The 27094-nt window shown below is 40.3% G+C and overlaps 1 protein-coding gene across 1 annotated transcript; it reads left to right on the top strand.

Annotated features, from left to right (window-relative positions):
- The first annotated feature begins 679 nt into the window (after positions 1–679).
- LOC121674201 (cytosolic phospholipase A2 epsilon-like) lies at positions 680–25480 on the top strand. Its single transcript, XM_042048342.1, has 20 exons — positions 680–824; positions 2740–2812; positions 10236–10372; positions 10676–10807; positions 11155–11195; positions 11960–12002; positions 12557–12620; positions 13999–14159; positions 14391–14483; positions 15134–15171; positions 15842–15998; positions 16458–16594; positions 17076–17298; positions 18465–18579; positions 19279–19416; positions 20253–20360; positions 21467–21658; positions 22128–22294; positions 23729–23912; positions 24762–25480. The coding sequence occupies exons 1-20, from the start codon at positions 798–800 to the stop codon at positions 24998–25000; spliced, it is 2469 nt and encodes an 822-aa protein (XP_041904276.1). The 5' UTR covers positions 680–797; the 3' UTR covers positions 25001–25480.
- The last annotated feature ends 1614 nt before the right edge of the window (positions 25481–27094 follow it).

Below are 27094 nucleotides of genomic sequence, written 5' to 3'. Positions count from 1 at the left end.
ATTTTTGAGAAAGTGAGTGAGCTTTTAAAGCTTTTTCTTTACAAGGGAAACTCTCTTACATGTTCTACAGGTGACTTGGGAATTGTTTCATGTGATATTTGTCACTGCAAAATCTGCTTGGCTGAAAGACAACTTACTGCCTGAATTTACAGCATTTGTAAATTTACAATTTACAGCAAAATAGAAGGTGAGATGGGGATAACAAAATTTCTTTCAGATGTGTCTTTACTTAGAGACCACGTACCATCTATAAGCAATAAAAGCTACAAAAAGGCTTTTGTATGCCCATTGGTGTGTTTGGATGCCCTTGGCCGAAGAAGTCTTGGGCAACCAGATGGTCCCTGACTGCTGCCAGTCACCTCCCCACAAGGCGCTGCAGTTTGACAGCACACCTGTGGGCAAGAGCATTATGGCCTCCTCAAAAAGTGATGAGGATGCTTGAAAGTGTAAAACATTTGCTTGGTGCCTATAGCCATGAAGGGAAGATCACTTTTCAGTCTTCATTTCCCTCTAACTACAACTGCAAAGACCATCCATCTGCAGTGCCAGAACCTGGGTGCTTTGGAGAAGGTGTGCAGCCTGCACTCAGCTCCCGGGCAGCGAGGAGGAGGAAGAGGAGGAGGAGCTGGGGATTGCTCAGGTGGCGGTGGCGGGGTGAGGCTGCGCTGAGTCAGGCACTCACACACCTGCCTGCCGGCTCCTGGCCACTTAAAGCACAAGCAGCTGCCCGGCTGAGACTCCTCTGTACACATCCACTACCACATTTCACACCTGGCTCAGACAGGGAAAAGACCACGATGGGGCTGTTCTACAGCAAGAGCCAGGTAAGAAAAGGCAAGAGGAGACCCTGCAATGAGCTGAGCAGGCTGCCCTTGGGGGCAGAGGGGACCTGCTGTAGGAGCTGATGTTCCACCTCTTGTATCTTCAGCTCTGAGATTTATCCTGACCACCAAGAGTTTCTTTCTGGCTGGGTTTTGTGACTGCTTTGTGTTTTCACTTCAGGAATGCAAAAACTTTAGTGATGTAATAATTTACTATTTTGAAAATTCCCAATTAAAAAAAAACCAAACCTTTTTGCTTCCATCCAGCTGGGTTAGGCAAAACAACACACTGAGGAAAAATAAGTAATTATCACTAATGTCAATGAATGCATAGGGAGAGTCAGGAAACTAGTATTATGTGAGGTGTTAAGTATAGTTCTCTCAAAAATTGTGGCAGTTTTGGGGCATAGGGGAATGAATGGTAACATATTGTTTCATACTGATATACGTATTTGTTGCAGTGATACTCCCTGCTCTATAGGTAGTGTGCATGAGGTGTCTCTCATATGTGCTTGTTGCATCACTACTCAGTTTTGCTCTTTCCCTTTTGCTCCTCTTGGTTTTTGGTGTGCTTTACTGGGAGGTTTTATGGGATTTGTTTGTCTCTTGTTGGTGGGATTTTTGGCTGGGGTTTTGTTGTTGTTTGCTTGATTTAGGTGGTGGCTTTTTGGTTTTTTTTGTCATTTAGAGCATTAAATGTGTAATTTTTCCTCCTTTTATTCTTTTAAGAAGGCAAATTACCTAGGGAAAAAAGTACCTCAACTTTAGTCCCTACATATTAAGTACCTTGTTTGTCTGATCCTTGCTTAAGATGAGAGGATGACAAAATCAAACCAGTTTCCTCACAGGTTTGTTAAATATCTTTCGGTAACCACTTTTAGGTTTAGGTGGTTTCCCAAAATCATAGAATCTTAAAAAGGCTTGGGTTGGAAGGAAGATTAAAAATCATCCAGCTCCAACACCATCCCCAGGGACAGGGATATCACCCATTAGGCCAGGTTGCTCAAGGCCCCATCCAACCTAGCCTTGAACATTTCCAAGGATGGGGCATCCACAACTCCTCTGGGCAACCTGTTACAGTGCTTCAGCATCCTCTGAGTAAAGAATTGCTTCCTAATATCTAATCTAAATATCTTCTTTTTTAGTTTAAAACCATTCCCTCTCATCCTATCACTAGCTGTGTAAAAAGTTGCTCTCCCTCTTGTTTATAAGCCCCCTCTAAGTACTGGAAGGCTGCAAATATTTCCTTCGATACACTCCTGAGAGTTTTAGTTAAGGAAGATTGAGTGAGCTGAATTATTCACAGAGAAATAATTACAGAGTTGTGGCTTTCACTCACTCCTCCTGAGAAGTTTGGGGTAGGTCTCTGGAAGGCACTTTCCAGGTCATTGTTTTTTAAAAGCCAGCACTGCTCCATATCAGACATAAGAATGTAATTATGTAGCTATAAATCAACTGATGAGCAGCATCATTACACCATGATATCATTATTAATTCCTGCCCTGCTAGATTGTTTGCTGTTTGTTGTGAAATATAGTGGATATATATGACATCCTGTGAATTTTCACAGACCAAGATGTGTGTCAGTTGTATTAATAACACAGCAAGGTTCTCTATCACACATTTCTCTGAGGTTGGGTTGCAAGAGTCAGATACTTGAGGGCTGACACAAGTTTCCTCAGTTGAGGGTTAGCACAAGTTTCCTCAGAATGAAAAATGGAGGACATCAGAGGTTTGGTCTGTGGCCACACCTGGCTAAAAACCTTCTGGGAAGAAGACAATGCACAAGGAGGAAGCTCAGTTTAGAAATGTTTTTGACGGTTGGAACTGAAACACTTAATTCAATTCTATCTCTGATTGTGCTTCTGTTCTTCCTTTTTGCACTCTCATCCCATGCATTTTGTGTGCTGTTCAACAGACAGAACCATCGCCATGCAACTTGCTCACCGTAAAAATCATACAGATGAAAAATGCCAGAAAGGCAGACTTGTGTGAGTATCTTTGCTGTATACCCCTGGAGCATCCTCAGGCTTGTAAAACTACTCTGAATATATCAAGTGTCACAAACACTACAGACTATTTATAAAAGGAGAGAGATAGAAGATGTGTGATTCTGGTATGCTGAAGATGAGGTAACACAGAAGATACTATTCTTTATCTTTGTTGATATAACACTGAAGTCTAGCCACCAGTTGTAATGCAGAACATGTTTTTATACAGAATGCATAAAATATTTCCCACCTGAATCTGTAAATAAATGTTCTTCTAGTCACAGGAAAGATTGCAATAAGAACTTTCTTTCTATGGTTCCTTTTTAAAGTCTACCCTGTCCATTGTGTAACCCTGGGCCTATCAAAGAGTATTCAACGTGAGCTCAGGAGTGCACACTTGACATCTCTTACAGATTATCAAATTTGATTCAGCAATAGGCATGGCTCACAGTTAGCTTTTTCTATTCTTAAATATTTTTACAAACTGCCCAGGAATTATAGTTACACAAATATTTATGAATGGTCCGTAAGTACCTGAACTGCAAAACATTAGAAAAAACAGCTTGAATGACAACCACCTCCTCCTGTCTGAGGAGATGGCTGATTGTCTTGTGTCTGCTCATTTATACAAAGGTCTGAATGCAAAAAGTTTCTATATGAACAGGCCCAAGCTAAAGTTGTTCACATAAAAAGATCCAGGACAAGAGATTTTTGTGCCTTTCCAACGTTATTTGCTCCAAGTTCTGCAACAGTTTGTCTAGAGACCAAAGGTATGTGAAGAAGAGTTTCTCACTGATTTTTATTGAAGAGCAGTAAGATGCTTTGTTGTTGATGAATGTATGGGGAAGAAGAATCCATATGAACCTTCCCACTGGACTACTTCTACAGTGTGGAAACCATATTTGAAGCTCAGTTATAGTCTGGAGAGAAATCCCTTCCTACAGCTAAAACCTATTTGAATGTACAAATGTGCATGCTGAACTGAAAAAAGAAGTGTGGAAAACTGCAACCCTTAGATATCTCCCTAGATAATGATGTTTTATTAAAACATCTGCATGATAATGAGTTTACCAAACTTCCTTTCTAACTTTTTCTCATCTAGACCAATGCTTTTCATTTTCATCTTTAAGCTGGTTTTGTTCTGAATGGAGTTTATTATGTTTTGATGCTGTCCTATTCAATACTAGAAAGTTTCTCGGGCATGGGACTGGTAGTGAAATGCTCAGCCTTTTCTGCTTCCCAGTCCAAGCTGTGTCCTGCCAGCCCATAAAGCTTTCTAAAGGAGCACTTTGAATGACAGAGGTGATTTTGGAGGGGAAAAAGTTTTGCATGAAAAAACCAGGACAAATACTTGCAAAAGGTGAATGCTTTGCTTTTTTGTGGACATTCATCATGCAGGAAAAGAAAATCGTATCAGTCACGCAGCACTGCCTTGCTTACGTTTAAATGTTGAATCGAGTTTTGACTGACAGCTGCTTAATTCCAGTAACACTTGATTTTACTGAGTGTGACATTTGTCAGCTGTATTTATCAGTAAGATTTTCTTTTAAGCTGTTTGAGGACATATTTTTCTATGCAGACAGACTTGTAGGAGTCACAGATTTCAATGACAGGCTCTTTATCATATGAAAAAAACCTATATTTCGAAAGTCTAAATGAATTAATTTAACCTCTGCTTAACTTTGCTGACAGTGTAAAAGCTAGTGCAAATTGCATGTTCGTAACTTTAGAGGCCTTCCACTGAGAAGCAGCAAAATGGGAGTCTTGAGACAAAAAAAAAACGAACAAAATTTTGCTGGTTTGTGTAAAACCAGGGGAGTATTGTTGAGTTGATTCAGTCATCTTTACAGTTCCCTAAAGATTAGCTTGACACCGCTTTACAAACTCAGAAGCATGTGTCCTCCATCACCAGCAAAGTAGACTTCTGTATAGGACCATTTTCCTAACACTGATTTTTTTTCTCATTCTTTCTTTTCTCAGCCCTGTTGTTATTACTTTCTTTTTCCTGCAAACTTTTATAGATAGAACAAGTTGGCAAGTGTCACCTATTTTTCTTTTACCTTACTGACTTTTGACATTTAAAATCAGCTTCTTCTATCTCTTGCCAATTGTGTGTAACCTTGCACTAGGTTTCTGTAGAGTTTTCAGATCACTTTGTCTAATACTCATCTAGTGCTTGAAAGGTCTCCCAACGTGGTGCTGCAGGTTAACTTCATTATTAGTCTATCTGCTCCATTTTCCAGGTAATGGAGATGGGAAAATTAATCCAGAACAAGAGAATCTCAAAACCTCACTAACATCTCTTATGCAATATATAGTAAAAGACCTTTAATGGGAGTTCAGTGCATAAGAGAGTATTTTTAAATAAGATAATTTAAAGTGTTTAATTCTGCTTTTTAAACCCCGAATCTTTCTAATGTACCCTTCCCACTGATCCTTCGGTGTGTAATTTATAAGACTAATTTCCACTTGTGTATTAATGCATATCTGATATCCTTGATAACACATGTGAATTTAGTGCCTTGTTTGTGTTCTCCACATTCCCCTTTCTCACTGAGCACACCCACATCCTCATCAGGCTCACTGGGCTTCTTGATATTCCCGGACCTGTGATTGCTTGCCAGTTCCCAGATTTGGGTGTGTCCCCCATAAGCATCCTGACACCCTAATGGGGTAAGACTTGGATGTGCATCAGTCCAACCCACCCTTAAAAACACAGCTTTGTCTGCTGAGAATTTTCAAATTTCAAGATCAACTGCTCACCTTGGGCAACCACCATAGCTCTGGAACAAACAGAAGGATGTGGCTTTTCACAGCATGAGGTTCAGCTTGGGAATTCCCCATGGCAGGAGATAATGAATGCCAAAAGTTTATGCAGGTTTCAGGCAGAGTCTGGACAAGTTCAGAGAAGAAAAAAATATCATGTTAAAGTAGGATCAGGAAGCGTGTATCTTAAATTCTGAGGGCTGAGAGAGCATTAAATGATGTTTTCTCTCTTATACTCCCCTTAGACACCCATCTCTAAATGTGATGCATAATGTCCTCTGGCACTGATGTCCTTCCTTGATAAGACCAAAGGTCTTTCCCAAAAAAAAAAAAAAGAAGTCAAAGAGACTAAAGAATAAGATACTGCAGAGAAGTTAAGTCCTTGAGTGGAACTAGCAAATGGAAAAGCAAGGAAACAGAGTGTTAAGGGTTAAACAATGTGAAAGTATAGAGTTAAAAATATTCTTAATCATTTGCTTAGTAAGACTACGATATTTTTTAAGCTCTTACAATTTTTTTTTAAACTATGCTTTTTAATTTTGGAAACTTCAAATTTTGGATTTTTTTATATAAGACATAAATTTGGGTACTATCCTTTATAAAATTATTAACTATGTTTTATATTTTTAACAAAACTTTTTTTAATGGAATTGCAGTAGCAATTCTGCCACATATGAGATCAATTCATGTAAAATTCCCTTGAGATCCTGAAAAGAAATATAGTCAGTGAAATACATTATTGTTTGAGGAACTGTGTTTCACCACGATACTTATTGCAGGAACATGCAGACTTCCTCTGGTGTTCTGTCCTCGCACGGTTGTTATTGTTTCATTGTTATTTATTGTTTACTTCACCATTTAAGCAGTTGCAATTACGCACCAGCAGCCTATTGTTCTAGGTGCTGCATGAAATACGGTTATAATATCAGAGGATGTGGACTGATGAAGGCCAACAAGGAAGGTTGTTTAGCAACATCTCAACAAAGGGGTGTTTTAGGGAGGGATGTAAATGAGACTCTTAATACTGATTTAGCGATACTTGTAGGGTGCTCCACCCAGTGTGAAGGGCTGGGTGGGAGAAAGTGTGAAAGCTTTTTCTTGAAGTTTACCTATTAGAAGATTAATATTGAATGCTCCCTGGGGACAGGAACTGATCTCCTTGGACAGAACAAATTCTGATAATCTGACTGTAAATAGCCTTTTGGAAGGCCACAGAAGAAGCCCACATTCTTATTTAAAAAAGAATATAAGAAGTTTCAATGACATCAATTATCTAATATTCTACCCTCTAGAAGACAGCAGTGCTGACCTGTCCACCCGCCCTCAGCCAGATACCTACTCAGCTATGAAGTGGGGGAAAAAGAAGAAAAGTACTTCTCTCAGCTGGTGTTGATAGCTTGTATTTTGTGGCTTGGCTGGATCCAAGTGCAGGGTGACCAGGTCAAGGAGATGCTCTGGGCAAACAGTGTTTGAGACCATATTCTTGGTTCAGCACAACAAGAAAAGACTATACCATAAGTGTCATGAATAATCTACCTTCCAGAAACAGTGAGGAGCTAAAGGCAGTCCATGAGGAGAAGGATGCTCAAGGCTTCTGCCCAGGTTACAGGCAGGCTGAAGGTTGCAGCTGTTAACATCAAAAAAGGAGATGGAATTAAAATTGTTTGGTTTAGCTCTGCTTGAATTTGAGCTCTCTGTGAGGCAGGTGAGATTTCAGCTCGAGCCAGATGAGCGGATGCCCTGCTCTTTGGGATGCAGCATGGGGCTATGGCTGTGGTGTTTTTTAGCATGGGTCATGTTGTTGTAATGCTTCCTAATGGTAAAGCACAATTAAGATCCAGTCCTGCCTGCTATTATCATGGAAGATAATTAGACACTTAGTGTAATAACTGGACGAAGAGACTGTGCTTTCATAAATACCTGCTGCCACACCTGCTTTTGGCCGGATATTGCCCCACAGAAATACCATGGCTGCCATCCCAAGCATGTTTGACAGCTGTTCACGTGTCGTGATCGAGGGGAGAGACCCAACAGGTCACTGGTGTGATGCTGTGCTGTGTGTATCTTGTGAGAGCGTAGTTGCTGTAGTTAGGTGGTGGTTAGGCTTAAGTACCAGGGTGATGGGGGTTTGCTTGCACGTGGCTGGCAATGGGAACCTCATACGTGTGCATGCAGAGGCAGTGGGATATTGCAGGGAGACCGACCAGGTAGGGCACAGGGTAGGCTGAGGAGTGCCATTTCACACATACCTGCTTATAGCTGGAGGTGGTCAGGCAGAATACCGGACTGAGGTATCAGAGATGTGTAAAAAAGTTTCCTGGGTGTTGTAAATGCTTCCCTCTTAACACCTGGAAAATACTTTACAAACAAGAGGTAGTCAGCTTTAAGAGGACATTTCTGGAAGTGCAAAGGGCATCACCAAACACATTTTGAAGATGGGAAGAGGGAAGCATGCTTGTTTAGTGGCTGTGTCAGAAGTCTCCCTGAGAAAGTCAGAGATCTAAATGAGAAGTCAGGGCTCTGATGTCTGACAGGTAGTTATTTCTTAAAGGTGTATGATACAGTGTGGTAACAGACAGTGATTACTTACAGAGAAAAAATAATTGATGGAGTTTCCAAATAAGACTTTGTTCTTTGCAACAGATGAAGTCAGAGCATGTATTACTAATTGGGAAATGTCAGCAAAATAAGCTTTTGTTCACCCATAGACCTACCCATTTGGATCCTTCTGATCCTTCTCCTAGAGGGGACAAGAGCCAACAGCAATCTGCGCTGATATCAGTCTGGGCTTCCCAAGAGCCAAAAGAGATTTTTATGTGGACATTTCCTGTATGCACACAGAATTTTGGGAGCTATTAGAATTGTTAACAGCTCAGCTGATTTCTATGTATTTTGATGGTTTTTTAGAAATTGTATCTCTTAATATGACAACTACTTCATCAGTCAAAGTTACTCTTCTTCCATTCAGAGTTACTCAGAAAAGATGACTTAAGCCTCAGAGAAGTCAGAGGAGAAAATAAAGGTTGATTTTGTTAATCCTTGAGTTACATGTGGGGAGTCAATAATGGGCCAAGTCAATTATTTTGTGTTTCCCAGAGTCCAGTCTGCCAATAAAACTGAGTGTGACAAGACTTAGGCCTATTCAGATGCTGTTCAGATGAAGGTGTGTCTGTTATGTGATGGCAGGAATGGTTGAGTACATGGCATTACAAACAGAGGAAATACAATTGTACTAATGGGATTGGCATTTATGGCAATACTCCCCATTGCTATCTTTGGCACTTGTGTAGGTTGTCATCCCTAACTAAGAGATCATGTTCTGTAGGGTGATCATCCGTGACTTTTGAGTGTGGGTCTACAAGCTTGTTAATCTAATGATTCATACTTGCCTTCTATTTCCTAGTAATGATGACAAATGTATTTGCAGGTAGATTATTCTGACCTCAGAATGAAAGTGCTTGTTGATGATGCAAGCATTGCAGACTGCTGCTAACCACTGTTTCCCACTAAAAGCTCCTATGATGGATTTGTAAAGCCACGGTTTACAACTGGCCTCTTCAGCTGAGAAAGGAAAACAAAAACACTGAATATGCCCTCCCTACATCTGGTAACATTAGAATTCATAGGTGAAATTTATGACCTGAACACACATCGAATGGAAACCACAGAGCAATGCAATTTTGTGCAGAGAAGCAATGTCAGCTCACTCTGTGCTGGGAACAGCAGACAAGCTTTCACCTGCACATGAAGTGTTGCAAATACCTTTGCCACCCTGGCTGAGGCACAGAGATGCAGGTGAAAACAGTGACATTAAGCAATACCCTTTTTTTATACAGCTTTATTGCTGAAAACTCTGCCCCAGTATAGCTGCTTCTCAAAGCAAATGTTATCTATCAAACTGTTCAACCTTTCAATGCTTTTCTTATAATCTTCTTCACAGAAGATTAAATTCAACTAATTTCATCTCCACAGGTGATTACTCTTTTCTTGAATTTTTTTTCTTTATATTTTTTTTTCTTGAAAAACTGTGTTGTTGAGTGTTTCCTTCTTTAACTTTCATAAGGGAAGAAAGTTAACTGAAAGCAGATGCCTTTGTAGAAGATGTGCCTTCTGTAACAGCAATTTGGCTTCATGGCAACCTTCAATGCAATGAGCTCTTACCTCCTCCACATTGGCAGCCAGAGGTCCTAGAGAAAAGAAATGATGCTCAGACAGTAGACAAGACAGAACTTACAGCCAGAGTTACTCTAGACATATAAAGGCATGTTCATGCTTACCTGTAGAAGCCCCAGTGTGTAGTAGCTGGGCTCTGTTCATGTGCAGCCCCTGTCACAGCTGCTAATGTCCACGGTGCCCAGCTCCGTGAGGCCGCTGTGTTTATGTGCCCCAATGTGTACGGATGGCTCTTCAGCAACACAACTGAGTATTTTGAATATTTTTTTTCTCAGGAATTGAAAAAGAAGTAGTTCTCAAGAAAAGCACACTGACAGGCGTTCACAATAGTAAAGCAAGATGGTTGTCTAGCAGCAGCTTGATGGTACTGAACTCTGTGTATTGCTTTGTGTACAGAGCTAAAAATGCACACAGGGCACCACCTGACAGGGAACTAGATTGTTTCATTGGTCTATTGCTTTCCTGCTTTCCCTGTCTTCAACAGTAAGTCAGTCTGATTGCTACGTGAGCCTGAGCCTGCCAACAGCTTCAGTGCAGCATTTCCGCACCAAGACTGTGAAGAACAACAAGAACCCGACATGGAATGAGACCTTCCATTTCACAATTCAGAGCCAGGTTAAGGTAAGAATGCAGATACCTCCAGCAGCTATTCTTATCAAGCATACCATATAGTCCTTCCACTCCACGGGTCTTTCTGAGTTCCCTTGCGAAGTATTCACACTCTCTTACTGCACCTATTTAGATTTTCATGGTTTGATAAGACTGTATCTGCCTGCATATAAGACTGTCAAATAGAGTACACAGAGACCAACAGCAATGTTTTATTTTTTCATTCTGGAGCTTCTTTCCCAAGGTTCTTCAACTCAAATGAAATATCTGTAACATGTTATATTTGTTAAACCTTTCATATTTATTTTTCCCCAGAACATTCTAGAGCTTAAAGTGTGTGATGAGGACAATATAACTCAAGATGACCATCTCCTCACGGTTTTCTTTGACGTCTCCAAAATCCAGCTTGGAGAAAACATTCAGCTAAGTTTCCAGCTGAATCCACAGGTATGGATAAAAACCAAGGACAAAGCAAAGAGGGTGTGGTCAGTGAGAATATGCTTATGTGGAGAGCACACCAAAAGGGAGCAGCCACCAAGAGGCCCTGCAGTACGTATTCCACTTGTCCTGCAAGGCCTACACTAGGAGTCTGCTAAATTAATGGATAAGATGCTAGAAGAATATGATACTAGAAGTATAACACATACAACATGAAGGAAATTAAGTCTGTGGCATATGCAGTAACAAAAGGTGGACACTGGTTTATAGAGACCACTGAAGAGCATAGATTCCTGTATGGTATCTCTCTTGACAGGAGACCAACCTGCAGTGACTGCCTTTATTTTCTTTTGCAGGGAAAAGAGGAGCTGGAGGTTGAATTCACAATGGAGAGCAGGTGTGTAAGATGAAATAGGTGGAGGTATAAGATGGAAATACAAGGTTACTACTACAAATCAATTCACACTTGCAGCCCCTTAACACTGTCAACATCTGAATAAAACAGAAGCAAGCACGGGTGCTGGTGGGAGCATAGAGACATCCCTGATGGCAGCTGCTCACCAAGCTGAAAAGCACATTCTACATAGGAGGAAGTTTTAAGTTTCCCCTATTGTTCCTTAGTGTGGGATCCCAGATGTTTAGTCTGTCATAAGAATATTTTCTTTCTGTGTTTCTTTGCTGACTGTACAGTTAATGGAGAGAATAAGCATGTAGATCAATCCTAGTGCTGCTGTGGATTTTTAAGGCAAATGGTATTTTTTCCCCTTTTTTTAATGGCATGTTGGATGAATTCACCAGCTTTTTAGCTCTGATGCCACAGGTTTGAACTGAACAACTTAGGGCAATAATGTAATTATGCCATTCCTGTGTAAATTTTCTTCAGTGTGTCAGAAAATGACCCTGTCTGATACAGTGATGAGTTCCTCAGTTTAGCAGATGTCCACAAACGTTTTAAAGTCCAGTCTCTAACCTGTGAGAGGCAAACTGGATTGAATATGCTGGAATATGTGGAATTTCTGATGCTGTTTGTCCATGCTGCCTGTCCAAAGATGGACTTTTAAAGATAAAGATAATGTAATAATGCTTAAAGAAGAATCAAGAAAAGGAGAAAAATAAGAATGTGCTGATTTTGAATTGATTGTTTTCCATTTTGTCTTTCAGTCCAGATCCTCCTGAAAACATTGTTACTAATGGAGTTCTAGTGGTAATTTTTATTTGATAATCCTTTCCCCTGCTGTATAGGAAAGCATGTTGCAAAGCTGGTGTTAAAGGTACCAGGCCATGTGGTGGCATGGAGGCATTGACCAAGACACAGTTGGTGTTGGCATTGGCTTTCCCCTGTGCTCCCACCTAGAGACTCACACTGGGAGAGGTGAAAGCTGTGAAGACTGTGAGCTGCCGCCAGTGCTCACCTAAACTGAGCTGGCCTCTGGGGTATGACATCCCACCCTCTGCTCAGGGAGAGCTGGGAAACCTGTTTGGAGAGCCTCCTCCTGTGGCTGATCCTCCTCTCCCCCCACTGTTGCAGGCAGAGCAAGAAGATCCCTTCTCTTTCCTCATCCCTATGCATTCTGCTATTTCCCATGGGAAAGTCCAATGCCATCTCCCTAGACCCAGTAGCGGGGTTGCAGGCTGGCACCACCTGTCCCCTGAGGTGCATGCCCCAAGACCCTGTGGGCATGTGTCCAGTGGACTGGATGAGGCAGAGCTCTCCTGATAGTGAATGCCTTTGTCTCTTGCCCTGCTTGTCTCTTGCAGTCCCGTGAGGTTTCCTGCTTGGACGTGCAGGTGAATGATGGGAGGCTGAGGAAGGACACTATGGGTGAGCATTGCACTGACTTATGGAGCAAATCAGGTTGCCACTTAATGGCAGAAACACTCAGTGTTTTACACTTGAACATCCTGGTTTAAAATTATTTACGATACAAGACAAAATCTGACTGATGCCAGTGGCCTGTGCAGGAGGTTGTACATGATAAAAAATACTCAGATTATTCCTGAATGTGGTGAGATAAGCATGTGGTATCATTTCCCCACAAAATATTTTTCTCTGCAGTAACATCTTGCCAGATACTTAAAATTTTCCAAAGCATTTGTGCAAGGAATTGATGTTTATTGGGTCCTAAACTGAAGCTAACTCCTGTTGTTTCTGGATTCTGGGACAAAGAAAATGGTCAGAATGAGAATTGGGCCTATTTTACCATCTAACTTCATAAAATTTCTTTAAATATAACAATACAAAAATGCCATTAGGTGAAAAACAAGACACAGTATATTAACAAAGACGTTTGCTGCACACTTAAAGCAGTGTGTCACTGCCATGTCAAGCCCATACTTGTGGAACTGTGTGCCTCCTAGGCAGTTTTTAAAGTGTCTTGTCCTGACATCTCATGATGACCCCAATCCAGCACACTGCTTAAGCACCTGGATGATCCAGTTGAGCTCAGCTGTCACAGAGAAAAAGTTTGCTAGATGTGACTGAAAATGCTTAAGTCAGGTAATTCTTTTGAAGGCTGACTACATAATTTGGAGTGTGTATCTTTACAGAATATATTTCATCTTGAACCTTGTGGGTTGATATCTTTCTATATAAAGACCATTTTTACTTACTTGAACAGACATATCTGATGCTTTTTACATGAAAGGAAAAAAATCACTAGACATGGCTTTGTAAGTGCCAGAAGTATTTCAAAAGAAATATTACAGGTTGAAGGAAAGAGAAACATGACAGAGGGACTGAGATTTAAGTGATAACAAAGAGAACTGTGGTCTGATACAAAAAACCCATGTTTTTTCTGAAAGTCCAAAATTTTCGAAGTATCTCAGCAACAAGACAGTATGTAATACTAAAACATTATTCTAGTGTAATGATAAGGTATTTTTCACATTTCAGACTTTCAGAAGAGAGTGTCCCCCCAAACTATTATTGGCTGTGAATCATTACCTAATGATCAGAGCTGTAGTCTCAGCTATCAGAAATATATCTAAGTGCAGTGGTACTATAGGAACAATCACTATATGGCACGTTCTGTATACCACCTCTAAAACTGCAACCCCCAGATAAGTCAGTCTATTTATTCTTCCTATAATTTGCATAACAAAATGACATCGTTACTTTAGAAAAACATTTATTACATTACTGTGCAAACAAATGATCCCCATTTTTTGAAGAACTTAAGTTTGAAACACCTTTGCTTCAGAGAGAAAGTTTGCATTGACTGTGGACGGGTCGTACGAAGGAACCCAGACGCACACGCTGAGCTCCTGCCTGTGCGCGGCGTCCCCGGCCAGGTTCCACTACATCAAGTACAACCAGTCGGCGCTCACTGTGGCTCTGCCGCGGCGGAGGCGGCTCAGCAGGGTACGTGGGCACCACTAACAAGGGCTCTGCGGTGTGCATTCCATTGGGGACCTCTAACGCCCGAGTGTGTGTGCAGGTCTGTGTGTACTGGGAATTGGTAAGTGCATGTATGTGAGACAGGGGAGACTTTTACCTTTTTTTCCTTTTTTACCTTTTTTAAACTTTTTTTCCTCCTTTTTCTTTTTGTAGAAAAGGTAACTTGTTTATTTTTTGTCTTACCATTTCTTTCAGTCTATATCAAGTCAAAATGAAAGGGATATGAATGAATCTGTGATTCTACCTCTGAACTCGCTTCCTATACAAGAGAAAATAACAATAGGAGAGGTGAGAACAAGTCTTTCTTAACAGTAAACAGCCCAACACACATTCAGTTTGGTGGATGATTAGTCTTAGAGCTCAGTGATTCAGTTCCTGTCAGACATGAAGCATGACTACAGTGTAAGGTGTGAATGACAGTCACTCTGCAATTATGCAATAGTTACTTTTTCTTTTGTTCTGCACGTGGTTCCAGGCATGCTCTGTGCAACCCTGTTCTGAGTTTAAACTAACTTCCTGAGGACATGTCTAATATGTAAGTTCATCACATAGTGTGCAAGCTAACAGTAATGGATATGACAATTAGGACTTACATTTGCAAAGGGAATGCCTGAAGTAGAAGATAAAACAGAGATCATTCATATGTGTGTGGTTCAGATGTCCAGCTTTCAACAACCTTCCCACATAATGAATGTTAAGCTATTAGAAGCTGAGGGGCCCTAAACCCACCTAGCTTATGTGAATGGCTTACTTTTATTCAACCCAGACTCTGCTGGAACTTGTGAAGGTCTCTCACAGTCCAGACCATTGCTGGCCAGATTCTCCAGCCACGTTGCTGAACTAAAAGATAGTGAAACTCAGACCCTAGATGGAGTGGGGAGGAAGGCGCAGGAGTAACGACCTGAGCATGCTTACACTGTTTGTATTGTACTTTTCAGGACAGGACAATTGACTTGTACACAAAGGCAAATGAATGGTAAGTGAGTCTCCAGCAAGGCCTGATCTTGTAACTGGGAGGCATCTGCTCCTACACAAAGCTCATTTGAAATCAGCAGGGGTCAATGCAGGCTCAATTGGGAGCAGATGTGTGAGTTCATTACTGGGTTGTAGGCTTCTATTTGTGAGGTTCTCCTTTTAAATTGATGGCAAGTTAAATCATGGATCTCCTGTCCTCCAAATATCCAAGCTGCTAGTGCATCTCAGCAAAAGGTCTTGATCTGTGCGCACTACTATGCCCACAGATGGAAAGACCAGCTCCACAAATAAATCAGATTTCTGAATTATATAAACAAAATAACTTCAAGGCATAGGTAGCTGTTTTTCTAATCTCACGGCTGCAGTGCCTGTTAAGTGGTTATGTAGTTACAGGATGCATGGCAGCACTACTGAAACTTGAAAAATTAATTATATGAGCAAATAAAACCGGAAGTCTGTTGTAGATACCATAACAGGACAGTGTTATGCTCTGCCTTCCCATCTGCATCCTTGTTTTCAGCTACAGCAATTAGCAGAGGCCTGTCTGCGCTGTTGTTGATTCTCATTTATTACATTATACTGTCCCCAAACTGGTCTGTAAACACACATAAGCACAGCTGGAGTTGTCCACAGTGACTAATAATATAACAATATCTGTGCCCTGGTCTCAGGACTCAGGGTCTGTGTTTCAGGCCAAGAAACCTTGATGCCCGCCTGGGGTTTGACCTATGCACAGATGAACAGAATTTCCTGCAAAACCGAAAGAAGGTAGTTGCTGCTGCACTAAAGGATGTTCTTCATCTGGAGGAAGATCTGCAGGAGCATGAGGTAACCAGTTAAGGGCACTGCTGGAGGATTTTTCTCTCTCCTTTCCCTCAAGCCTGGAGATGAGGGATGATTTTTTTACCTCTATCTGAATAAGGAATGAGGACTGTTAATATCAGCTTGTCCTCCAGGGCACTTTGCTGCTCAGCTAGAGAGTTCAACTGTCTGTTTAGATGAGCAAAATCTCTGTTTCCACTCAGCTTACAAGTGAACCATTTGAAGATGTTTCAAACCAATAGTTTGGTTTGTGTTTCTTAAAAATTCTCCCTGAAGTGCCAAGACCCAGTATATTCCACAGGGATGTATAGCATAGAGCAATGTTGCTTTATCTCTTAATTTATGTGTTTTATTTTACTAGTGTCTGGATGCTGCTTTTGTGTTTCTGTAATATTTTGACATTATGTGCACCTTAATGCCACTCTTTCATCTATGATTTCTGCTCTTTTTTTTGGTGTCAAACAGGTGCCTATAGTGGCTGTGACCACAACAGGATGTGGCATAAGAGCACTCACTGCCATGTATGGCAGCATTTTGGGTCTCCAAAACTTGCGTGTTCTGGATTGTGTTTCATACATCAGTGGTTCGTCTGGCACAACATGGTGAGGAGTCATTTTGATACTGTTGTTTGGATCTTGTTGTGTTAAGAAAAGTCCATGTTTTATGTTAGTTTCCGAAAGGGTAAAGGTGATCAATGGAGTTATTACTTCCATCTTTGGGCTATGAATGCCAAGGTTACCTGTGAAAGGACTACTGTGCATCATGACCTATCCCTAACCAAAAGAGGAGACTTTGTTGGAAGTGTAAACATCCTTAATCCTATGCAAACTGGTCCTTTATTGTTATTTACTGTTTGACAGAAACAGCATTGACAGCTAGTGTAGCTGCTTGTGTTGGATCTCAGATGAAGTGATTTTTGACTGGTTGCCTTTAGACTTGCATTTCTGCTCAAAGAAAGCTCAAAGAGGAGAGCAACTAAAAGATAAAATGATAAGTGCCCAAAATTCTGCAAAGTGTATTCTCTGAGTTTTAAAAGCATCCTGTTCATTTTTCCCTGCATTCCATCATGTTTCCTGTCTCCAGGACAATGACAAAGCTATATGAAGATGCTGATTGGTCACGTAAGGATCTTGGGGAACTAATTATTGAAGCACGGAAGCAAGCAGCCAAGTGCAAGATGGGGGCTTTTTGCTTGAAAAGTCTGAGGAATTATTACAGAGAACTGAGCCAAAGGACCCAAGCAGGACATAAAACCTCTTTTATTGATCTGTGGGGGCTCATGATTGAAGCCATGTTAAATGATGGGGTAATGTCTACACATCTTTCTTCTCATAAAGTTGTTGACTTAATATTTATGACCATTGCAAGAAACTAGAGCCCTAGGAAGAGACACCTGGTCAGTAACACTGTATTTGGTCCACAGCAGAACACCACTTATTTACATTAATAACTTGGAGACACAGTATATGTCTACACTGGAGCCTGAAGTGTGATTGAATGTAGCAGAAATGCTCAGGCTAGCTCTAAAGTAACCAGAATGATGATTAACACTACAGCTGTGCAAGAAATTTTTAAGGTTCTTAGGTGTTTTTTATAGCCCTATGCTTTTATCTCTCCACTGCTGCATTATTTGCACAAGCTGCACTCATAACTTGAATATACTGCAGATGTACCCTTTACATCCAGCTGTTTGTGACTTAGTGATAAGGAAGTATATAGATCCAGAGCTGGTGAGATATAGTAGCTGCAGTGGGTGCCTTTCAGCCACTTTGAATTTGACCTCTCAGGATCTTCAATTTCTAATTTTATTGTAGTGATACAAGCAAAAACATTCCAGATTTTCTCCAGACTGGTGATAGCTGGAGAAAAAGCTATTTTATTTCAAATTTCTGTAAGCATGGTTTACATTTTGTCTAGATGAAACAGAAAAATTAAATACTCTCGTATCATATTTCACAAAGTGTTTCCAGCCTCAGTGCTACATAGCAAAATTTGCTAGAATTTAATTTGGCCAAAGTATACTCAAAATCTCCATTTCATGTGTATGTTTTTAGTATTGGACAGCTCAAGAACTTTTCCTCTGTGGAAGTTAACTTTCAAAGCAGTATTTAAAAAAAGAAATCTTGATTAGAAGGGTCATTAACATGCTGCCTTGAAGAACTCGTATGATAAACAGATGAAGTATATGGTAACAGCTTTATTACCCAGATATGCCATATATTTTAACTTACATTTAACCATACAATATTAGAACAAAATGTGAAGTGATTCATTGCTGTCATTGTATATTGAAAGCAGAACATGGTTGGTTATCTTAACAGAAATGGTTCCTGCTTTCTTGTCCTCTGTTATTCAAGGACATGGAAGTAAATTTAGGAGCAAATTCAGGAAAATTGTCTTAGACTTTATAAGATAATGTCTTTAAGGAACTGATTATAATCTAACTCTTTGGGTTTTTTTTTCCAAATCCAGAAAAGCCACCACAGACTTTCTGATCAACGTCAGGCAGTGAACCAAGGTCAGAACCCACTGCCCATCTACCTTGCCCTTAACGTCAAGGACAAAGTTGCCACCAAAGACTTCAGAGGTAATGTTTGAATTCTGAAAAAGAGCTATATTTTCACCCAGGGAGATACATTGTGGGGACAAATCATAAATAATGACGAATTGTTTTAAATTCTCACTCCAAGGCCAGAGAAATAGTGTTCAGAAATGTAGAGTAACTGGGTTGGCACATAATACACGTCAAGAGTTCAGTATTTTACAAGATCTCTTGGCATATGATTGTGTATTTTCAGGTATTTACTTCAGACTAATAATACAATATAATTCTGTGGCACAGTCTCAGAAATTATATGATTTCTTAAAGAAAGTGATTCATTAGATCTTTAAGTTTACTTAATATATGTTTTGGTCCATGATGGGAGTTGGAACTACATGATTTTTAAAGTCCCTTTCAATCCAAACCACTCTATTATTCTGTTTTTCATAGTTGGCTAAAGGCAATAGAAGACAATGTGTGTTTTAGTCCACGTTCCATGAGAAAACTTTGTACTCACTAGATAAAAAAAAAGAATTAAAATTTTCCCCAGCCCTGACATTGTTCATTCACATACCTGCGCACAGTGTGACAGCTGATTCAGCGGTGGCTGTTGGCAGGGTTTGCTCAGGACATGTGCTAAGCCAGTTTTCTTGCGAGAACCAATGCCTGAAAGGCTTATTCCAAGCGTAACAACCGGACTATTTTCTGTAGTGGCGTTAACCTTGTTGGTGCATGTATTGGCAGAGTGGGTGGAGTTCACACCGTATGAGGTGGGCTTCCTGAAGTACGGCGCCTTCATTCGTGCTGAGGACTTTGGCAGTGAGTTCTTCATGGGTCGCTTGATGAAGAAACTCCCTGAGTCACGAATCTGCTTCATGCAAGGTAACTCACCAAGCTGGGGGAGTGACAAGATTTTAACAGAAACATTAATGAGTCAGGAACTCACCCCCAGAAACCGGCTGTCAGCAGGAGGCAGCAGAGGTACTGGGTCAGTCAGCTGACAGGCTCCCCAGGGAAGTGGTCGCAGCACCAACCCTGCCTGAGTTCAGAAAGAGTTTGGACAGTGCTCTCAGGCACAGGGTGTGATTCTTGGGGTTGTCCTGTGCAGGGCCAGGAGCTGGCTTGATGATCCTTGTAGATACCTTCCAACTCAGGATGTTCTATGATTCTGTGTTTCCTGAGACTCATTCAACTGCCCTTGCCAGCAGTGGTGGTTTTATCATTTGGTCTAAGATAAAAATAAACTAAAATGACAAAGAAGTTGTCGTACCTTTGTGACTGCTTTTGAAGCATCATAATTTCCTGTAGCTTGCAAAAACTTTTCAAAGTTGGAAATGTATGACACTGTGGAAGCCAAATGAAAAGTTGAAAAGAAATCAGTGGGACAAGAGAGAAGAGAATCAGAGAAGCAGCTGGCTGAAAATATTTCTTTATCAAAGGAAAAAGGAAATGAAAATAGGAACATGACAGCTGAAAATAAAATTAAAAAAAAAAGTTCCAGGTAACCAGGTAAAACATGGTGAGAGGGAAAAGACTGAATTTTATTCTGAAATAAGTTTACCTTTGGAGTCTGGCACTGAAATAGATGCCTAAACGTCTGCAAAAATTTGATAGAAATGCGAAAAAGTTAGAGAAAAGCTGGGGAAGGAGCAGAAGGCAGTTTTAAAAGAACTTGTGTTTACATCTGCATTGCTTATTATACCTCTCCCACTTTCTAGGAATGTGGAGTAGTATCTTCTCCAAAAATCTCTTGGATGCCTGGCACGCAGCTGACAATTCAGAGGACTTCTGGAACAGGTGGACCCAAGACAAAGTGACTGAAATAGGTAAACCAAAACACCTTCCTCCAGGCCCCTCTGACAGGGTAACTGCACTCACATTTCCCATTTTTTAAGCTTTTCTGTCATCCTGTTTCTCTCAGTCTCTGGGTATGGAACATACCAAAAAAATTAAGTTATTTGATTTTATTGAATAGGCAGTGGTTCGCTAGTGAGATTGTGACAAGAAGGAAAGGCACCATCAGACAGGCCTTGATGTAAAGGAGATAGGGATGGACACATAAGGTGGTCCCTAAAGTATTGTGTTTAAAAGGCTTGGAAAGAAACACTTCTGTCAAAGCCTCATGTCATCTGTTTGTTAGCCAGAAAGAAGCTTCACTGTTTCCATTTCAACATCTCCTTGCCCTGAACAGCACATCCGTCCCTCAAAATCTGACTAAACTGAAAGACTTAGTAGACATCAAAGTCAACGTAGTGGAGATCTTACACCACCTGAGAGAAGCAGCTCCAAACTGAAAGACCATTCCTTGAAAATACTCATGAGCATCTTCATGATAAAATTCAAGAAAAGCCAGTGAACAGACTTGGGTCCCATTTCTGTGGACTATGTTTTCAGAAAAAACCCGCCAAAGTCTTATGTTTGAGTTTATATAAGTAATTTGCAAGTTTTGTTGAATTCAGGTGTCTACACCTGAACCAAATAGGACAAACTGGCTTTTTAAAAGTAAAAATATTTAGTTTGAAAGCAAAATGCTAAAATTTTTCTATGCTTTTCAAAATAAGCTTTAAATTTAACCTACATGGAATCGAAAAGCAGTAATCCCTTAAAATGTATTAATAAAATTATTTCCCCTGTTTGTTGTTTTCTTGGAGAAGTGAATTACTTCAGTGTGTATCCAAACCATACAGTTTTATGAGAAAAATGTTCTTTTAGTCATGTGTAACCAATCAGAGTTTAGAAAACACAAGTAAGTTTATACTTTTGTCATGAAATTAACTGGAACTCATAGCAGATCATAGGGAAAATAATACAATGCTGAGCTGTGAACACATGATTACAGAAGACTCATTGACCCTTTCTCCTCTTTGTGTCTTGCCTCTTCTTAATTATGGTTGTAATTCAATGTAATGCCATTTATGCTGTGTATCTCTAGAGGAGCAACCAGACCTGCCTGAGAAGCCATATGAAATGGCTACATGTGTTTTCACTCCTACAAGCGGCCTCTCCACAACGCTCCGGGATATCCTGACGGATCGCCCTGCCGTCTCCAAATACCACAACTTCCTAAGGGGCTTCCAGATGCACAACGAGTACATCCAGCACGAACATTTCATGAAATGGAAAGGTGTGGATGGCTCTCCTGCCTACATGTCTCATTGGGGTAGGCACAGGGGCTGGGAATTAGTGAGGGACGTTTGCATGTCCTGAAGAGAACTAAGCAGGTTTTGTGGTTACCTGTTAGCGTTCACTGAGAGGAGGGAGAATGAAGGAATTCCTCACACCTTTCACTTTCACTAACACAAATGTTCAATTATTGGGTCATTGGGTATTCAAAGTCCTCACAGGAATAAAAATTGCTAGGGTTTGGGTTCTGCACAAAGTCAACATCTGCATAGGTTTTGGTGCAGTTCATGGGTTTAGAAACACCAACAAAATGTGAGTGGAGAGGCTGAAGGAGCCTTAGGATTGCTGCATGCTACCCTAAAGCCAAGGGGAGATACTGCATGGGAGGGGAGCTCACCTTCCTTTTGCTTTCTAACTTGACAGATGTCTTTCTGCAGTTTGCTAATAGCTCTGAATCTTCCACTCTTTAGACACTTTGCTAGACACCTCTCCTAATGACCTGAGAGGCAGCTCGGAACACCTGGAGTTGGTGGATGCAGCTTTCTTCTTTGAAACCAGTTACCCGCCCCTTATGAGACCAGAGAGGAAAGTGGATGTCATCATACACTTAAATTACACAGGTGGATCGCAGACGTTGGTGAGAAGTCTCAAAACTGTTTTTTTTTCCTAACAGCTTTTGCTTTGCTTTGCACAACTTTCAAACAAATGTCTCTGAAACATGGAACTTAGTGGAATTTAGTAACATTCTGTTTTCAAACCTTAGAAGAAAAAGGGAAATTTCTAGAGGGGAAAATATGTCTATTTTTCTCAAACTACTTTTGAAATATCCCTAAGTTCTTCACCAGTGAAATACAGACAGGCAAAGTGAAGTTAAGAAAGTCAAGCTGCAACATCTATTATAGTCTTATATATAATATTTAATAGCACAAATATAGCCAGGAAACTTTTGTGATCCAAGTGCTGAATTTAATCTGCATTTTGCTTTTAAATGTAAGATTTTTTTTGCTTTTTTATTTTAATGTTAATTTTCTAGCTGTCCAGGAACAGCCTAGTGAGTAATGAATTTCTTAATCTTTATTTTTATCTCTCTTAATAAATATATTCTTTCTCCTTAAATAGTGGACTTGGAGCAAGGTATCAAATGCATTTACTATGTTTGCAGAAATCTGATTTGATTAAAATGGTTATATAGATTTTGAAATCAGTATTTACCACATATATAGACAGTTTTAGACCTCAGAATACAGACTTGAAACTGTAAACCTGTCCCTGTGGGACACCCCAAAACCCACAATGTTCAGTGGTTAAGGTTCTCTCCGTTTTTCAAGTGGAAGACATTGCAATGGTGCAACTTCACATGAAAAATACTTGTCTTTGTACTTCAGTGGAAATGATAATATCTTCTACTATATTTCTTTCTAGTATTCTGAAATCTTTTGGAAATACTTAATTCAAAATGAGGTGGTACTTTTTTGTTAGATAATTTAAAAAAATTGGTCATCACAAATGAGCTTTCTGATGAATGTTTTTAGTGCTATATTTTGAGGTCTAAAATATGTTATTTGAAAATCTCATGTTATTTCTAAAATTCAAAGTTACAGATATGGGTAGGTTGGTCTCTAAACCCTGCTGAAGTTTATTGAGGTCAACTCACGAGTTATCCTGCTATATAAACAGACAATGGGACTGGGAATCCTACTGTCTTGGACTGCAAATTTAGTTTTGTTTACATCCACATTTTTTCTGACTTAGTCCTCCTTTAATTAATGGTCTATAACATGGTTTGAATTTATCTGTTCTGTTCCTATATCATATTCCCATTTTAGAGACATGCCTTAGTACAGATTTAAACTCTCTTTACCATCTTGATATTAGGTATTTTCCTGGAAAACTATTTCCAAATGGCTCCTTAGGCAACTGAAAACCAGTCCTTGGGTCTGCAGGTGTCCGCATTATTTCTGGGTGTCTGCCTCTCAGTCTGTTTTGTGCAACTTTGCATGAACTACTGGGCTTTGGCAGCAATCTGATCTTGGCTATCTTTTCTGTTCCCTGTGCTGCTGCTCTTGACCAGCCCTTGGAGCAGGCTTGCAGATACTTTGCAGAGCAGGAAATTCCATTTCCCTGCATTGGACTGATGGATGATGAGAAGAACCTGAAAGAGTGCTACATGTTCGATGGTGCAGACACCCCAGGAGCTCCTCTGCTGCTTTATTTTCCATTAGTGAACGACACTTTTCAAAGATATGTAGCACCTGGTAAGTTAACAGTACCCAGCTAACTTTATTGACTCAAGGAACAATCCCAATCCCACTCCCTGGGTGTTTTTTCCTCAACCCAATACAACCCCTCTTTGTTTGTTTGCTTGTTCATACTAGTGAATAGATTGCAAAACGGGATGATTCAAACTGTTTGCAAAATCTGGTGAAGTCTTGTGCATAATTTTATTTGTGTCTTGGTGCAATTCAGGGAAAGAAGAAATGTGTTCCTCAATTAGAGGAATGGAAACTAATCTCTTGTAATTTCCAGAAGTTTACTTTAGTGTATAGAAAAAACCATATTTTTTAAATTATGTGTGGTTTTATGACAGTCAGATCTAGGTGAGAATCACAGTGTAGAACAGTTCTGTGGAGGGTCACTGTGCCTTCTATTTAGACCATTTAATATGCTGGCTGAATATACTGGAATATCAAAGCAATAGTACATGAAGTGTCCTTCTGGATTAGTATTTGAGATGGAGACTTTGCTTTTAAGATCATTTCCAAGCCTACTAATATTCTGCTTCCTCCGGTCTTATATATCTCTATTGTTACTGGTTTGTGTTGTACTGAAGAACCTGTCTGGTAAGACTTGAGCACCAGTGACCATACAAAATGATGTGCCATGAGCTGGCCAGTAGACAGTGCTGATTGCAATGGAAATGACATTTAGCGACTTGTTTTTTATTCCAATAGGCTTTGTTCAGAAGTAGATTTTTCAGACATCATAGCACTGCACTTATCTTTATAGCAATTGCATCTGTGATCTCTCCAAGTTATTCTTGACCCATTCTATCAAAGTATCATGTGAGGGACTATACAAACACATTTCTTATTTCCTCTTGACAGGCATGACACGTAGTGCTGCTGAAATGGAACAGGGGAAGGTTGATATCTCCAGTTTCTCCTCTCCATACTCAACCAGGGAGGTCTCACTGAAAGCAGAAGATTTTAACAAGCTTCTGAAGCTGACTAATTACAACATAATGAACAACGAGAACATGATTCTTCAGGCCTTGCGCATGGCTGTGGCACGAAAGAAACAAGCCCTGAGCCAGCCAGCATCACAGGCACAGCCCTCTGCTTGAACAGCATTATTCTCTCCCTTACTAAGTATTTACCAAGACAGCACATACATGATAAACACTTCACCATATTGGCAGGGGCCATGTCTTTCTAAGTAACCTTCTTAATCTGATCCAGAGTTGTGGTATTAAACTCAGCAGTTTCTGTTAACACCATCTCACTGTTCAAAAGATGAAGATTCAGCTGTGTGTGATAGGGAAACAGCATTAGCTCTCTTTCGCTGCAATCTCTTATGGTCTTGGTGGCTAGTTCCTAATATTTTTTCATATGCAAAATATTTTGGCATTTCACTGGGACTATTGGTAGCAAATCCATAAAGCCCTCTTCAGACACAGAAGGTGATGACCATGCAGTATCAATTTAAGACATTTTACTTTGTTTTGATAACCTGAATTAGATGGCCTTCTACCTTTAAAGATTTTGTTTCCCAGGTGCTTTTTTTTTGGTCATAAATCGTCATGAAATAAATATTTTATGAAGGATGTTTGATTTTTCATATTTGTGTTGGATAACAGAGATATGGATCAGTAGCCATTTAGGTCTTTGATGACACCTGTTCTTATCAATTAAATCAAGTGTACAAATTTGTTTTGAAGGACTACTGCTATTTCCTCTCACAACCATGTCCTGTCCCAGATCACATATGTGTTCTTCAGTTATCTCCCCAAAATGCAATTTTGCTTTAGCATCATCTGGAACTTGTTCAGTATAGTGTATTGAACCATTATGAAAACAGAGAGCATGTGAAAGGGATTGCAGGATGTATGGTAATTGAACACTGGAGACATGCAGTAAGATAACACTTTCCTCTTCACTGCATCACAGCGTATCCCATGCTCAAACACACTTAAGGCCAAAAAAGGTCCAGCAGAGAGAGATGTGGCGCTTATATGCATTCTTCCTTAGAGGTGAGTAACTGGAGAGAGAGAGAGGTATTCTTTTCTATATCTGGAGCTGGTTAAGAGGTTGGTTTTTGCTGGTTTTAGGTAGTAGCCCCACAGAAGCATTGCGAAAGAAAGGCAGATGCTGGCATCTGGGAGTTTGTGAAGGGTCAGCCAAGATGAGACTTACAGGAGTCCCTCAGAGCCTGGCCTAAAACAAATAAGGAAGAGCTATAGGAGAGTACCTTCTTTCCACAAATTTTTCAACAAGGTACACAGACAATTTCTGCCTTATATTCTAAAATCCCGTTCACTGTTTTATCTGAGCAGCCACTCGTGAGCTCAAACTAAGGTACCTGAACTGCCGAAATGGGTATCGTGACTGACTCCTTAATGCCTGCCAGGGAGGGTGTCATTATATTTGTCAAAGTCCTCCTCTGATTGCAAAGTTCTGGGCATTCCATCAGCTTTGCAAAGTCTGCAGGCTCCCTGAGGAAATCTGGTCCAGTTTCGCTTCCCAGTTGTTGCTCCCTCTTGGGGATATTTTAGTCAAGATTAGATACTCTGTTTGACTTTGCCTGTGAACTTTTTAATAGTAATGGTGAACATCTGCTCCTTCCTAGTTTTACCAGCCTCAGACTGGTTGGAAAACACATATTCCTGAGACAATGGAAGCAGTTTTCTGAAGATGTCTTGTACGGCTTGCTTCACCTTTTGTATGTTGCGTCTCAGATTTTGTGATGCACCCTAAAATCTCAGATGATCCCAAGCAAGCCAGAAATAGTAGTTTCTCAGCCACTGGCATGGTGTTTCATATGTTCAAACTAGATGTTTTGTCCCAAGTGCCTTTTCTGGCACTACTACTAGATTCTCTTCAAGCAGAGGCACTTGAGAGCCAATGTTTGGGATAGGGTCTCTCCAGCTCCATGCCCTGCACCACTTATTGTGGAGAAAATTCCTACAGAGGGAGCCCTTGGGTAGGAGAGGTGACAGAGGCCTAGAGACTGGCCTTCCATTTTCTTTCCTTGTACTAAGCTAAGGCAGTGAATACATTTTTTGTATACTTTCGTTATTAACATTTCTGCTGTTACTATGTGTTTTTCCATTGTTTTTTGCTTTCAGTAAATTGTTATCTCAACCCATAAATCTCTCCTTTTGTCCCTCCCTTACTGGATGGGAGGGGGGAGGGGGAGTAGTTTATTTGGAGTTTAATTT

The sequence above is a fragment of the Corvus kubaryi genome, unplaced genomic scaffold, assembly GCF_017639235.1.
Source record: "Corvus kubaryi isolate FWS band 111438036 unplaced genomic scaffold, C.kubaryi_AGA036_p1.0 66, whole genome shotgun sequence".
Taxonomy (NCBI): Eukaryota; Metazoa; Chordata; class Aves; order Passeriformes; family Corvidae; genus Corvus; species Corvus kubaryi.
This window is presented reverse-complemented; position numbering and strand designations above follow the sequence as displayed.